Raw genomic sequence first — 2,218 nt, forward strand, 5'->3', positions numbered from 1 at the left:
AACACTACGAGAATAAAGTAACATTACGAGAATAAAGTCGTAAAATTATGAGAATAAAGTCACAAGAATAAAGTCGTAACACTACGAGAATAAAGTAACATTACGAGAATAAAGTCGTAAAATTACAAGAATAAAGTCACAAGAATAAAGTCGTAACACTATGAGAATAAAGTAACATTACGAGAATAAAGTCGTAAAATTATGAGAATAAAGTCACAAGAATAAAGTCGTAACACTACGAGAATAAAGTAACATTACGAGAATAAAGTCGTAAAATTACGAGAATAAAGTCACAAGAATAAAGTCGTAACACTACGAGAATAAAGTCACAAGAACAAAGTCGTAACACTATGAGAATAAAGTAAGATTACGAGAATAAAGTCGTAAAATTATGAGAATAAAGTCACAAGAATAAAGTCGTAACACTACGAGAATAAAGTAAGATTACGAGAATAAAGTCGTAAAATTACGAGAATAAAGTAACAAGAATAAAGTCGTAACACTACGAGAATAGTCACAAGAACAAAGTCGTCACACTACGAGAATAAAGTAAGATTACGAGAATAAAGTCGTAAAATTATGAGAATAAAGTCACAAGAATAAAGTCGTAACACTACAAGAATAAAGTAAGATTACGAGAATAAAGTCGTAAAATTACGAGAATAAAGTCACAAGAATAAAGTCGTAACACTACGAGAATAAAGTAAATTTACGAGAATAAAGTCGTAAGATTACAAGAAAAAAGTCGTAAAATTACGAGAATAAAGCCGATGTGCTGGCGGCGGCAGCAGGAGGCGGGGCGCACCTTGTGGTGGTTGTGATCCACCAGGCCTCCGATCACGTAGGCCTTGCTTTGGTCCAGCTCCTCCAGCACGTTGGGGGAGTCCGAGGTCAGGTACACCAGCTCACCTTTAGCCACCACTTCGCTGTAGTGTTCCGCTTTAAACGTAATGCCCTGAACCGCAGGTAGAACAGACACACAGGGAGGAAGAGATTCTGTCACCAAAACTAGACAGACTATAAAAAAGTTTAATTGCTCTAAAATTTGGTCTGAAATAAACTTTTTTTTTTTTTTTTTTTTTTTTATCGAGAGGCCACAGCAACTAGAGGGGGAGGGGTCAGCTGCTGTGTGTGTTAGTGGAGTAAAGACCCGATACGGAGTGAAATTTGTTCCATTATTGTTTCAAGTGTAAAAACATGTTTTAGAAATGGAAATTATAAAAAAATGCAATATATAAATAAAACTTTTATAAATAAAAATAGTTACTTTGTTATTTTCTTAGATTTTAGTTTTTCAAATTCTTCTTTCTTTTTTAAGATATTTGATTGATTTCATTTCGTGTTTTACAGATCCCAGTCCCTTGACCTTGATCCAAAAACAAAAACGGAACTCAATGACAATGCTATTGCTAACGTCCAGCGAACCAATAGAAATACGTCTCTGAAGGAAAGCCCCGCCCCCAGAAGGGAAGAGAATGTGATCTGGAAAACACAATTTAAAAAGAAGGCAAGTATGAAAAAGAGAGATTTAAAAAAATAACATATGAAATGAAAATATAAAACTATAAAATTAATTGCTTGCATTTTTTTTCTTTAGCCATATACAAAACATGTTCTTCACTTAAAAAAAATTATGAAACAAATAACTCCATAATTTTATGCCCTAAAAAGCCAAACTGGCCCCAAGGTTTCCACAACACAGTAAAGTAGTTAGGTCTCTATTTCTGGTAGGATAAAAGGAGACACTTCAAAGTTTTTTGTTTTCTTTATATCAAAAATAAAAGCTGTGCTATCACCATGGCAACAGCAGGTCTTAAGGTGTATTAAAAACGTTGCATTTCAAAAAATGCCGTTGGCTGATCTATTGGATCTGGTCTAATATTTTATCTCCAGCTTATTTCTGGTTCATTAAAATTGTTTAAATGTCGAAGAGAAGAAAACTTAAACATAGAACAGACTGATAAATGATCAAGTAAAGAACACCAGTTCCTGCTCCCTCTATCTGCTATCCATTGTCAATGTCTTGCTTGATTTGACAAGAATGGAACCAGCAGAACATTTAGGACTATGAACGGGAGATGGGAGATACCAAGTTGTGATGAGAGTCCTGAGGTATTTAAGAAGGACTTAAATTTAAAACAAAATTGATAATTGAAGCATTAAATGAATGAATGCAACATTTGATTTAGGGCTGCAACTAACGATTATTTTAAAAATC

The 2,218-nt window shown here is 33.9% G+C and overlaps 1 protein-coding gene across 1 annotated transcript in view; it reads right to left on the reverse strand.

The window, feature by feature from the left end:
* The window catches only part of trmt10a (tRNA methyltransferase 10A), an 11,426-nt gene that overhangs the window by 4,608 nt on the left and 4,600 nt on the right, over nt 1–2,218 (reverse strand). The window contains exon 5 of the mRNA XM_015402086.1: nt 746–955. Coding sequence (XP_015257572.1) covers nt 746–955 — 210 coding nt within the window. The remainder of the gene's footprint in view (nt 1–745; nt 956–2,218) is intronic.

The sequence above is a fragment of the Cyprinodon variegatus genome, unplaced genomic scaffold (genome assembly GCF_000732505.1).
Source record: "Cyprinodon variegatus isolate N-32 unplaced genomic scaffold, C_variegatus-1.0 Scaffold1297, whole genome shotgun sequence".
Taxonomy (NCBI): domain Eukaryota; kingdom Metazoa; phylum Chordata; class Actinopteri; order Cyprinodontiformes; family Cyprinodontidae; genus Cyprinodon; species Cyprinodon variegatus.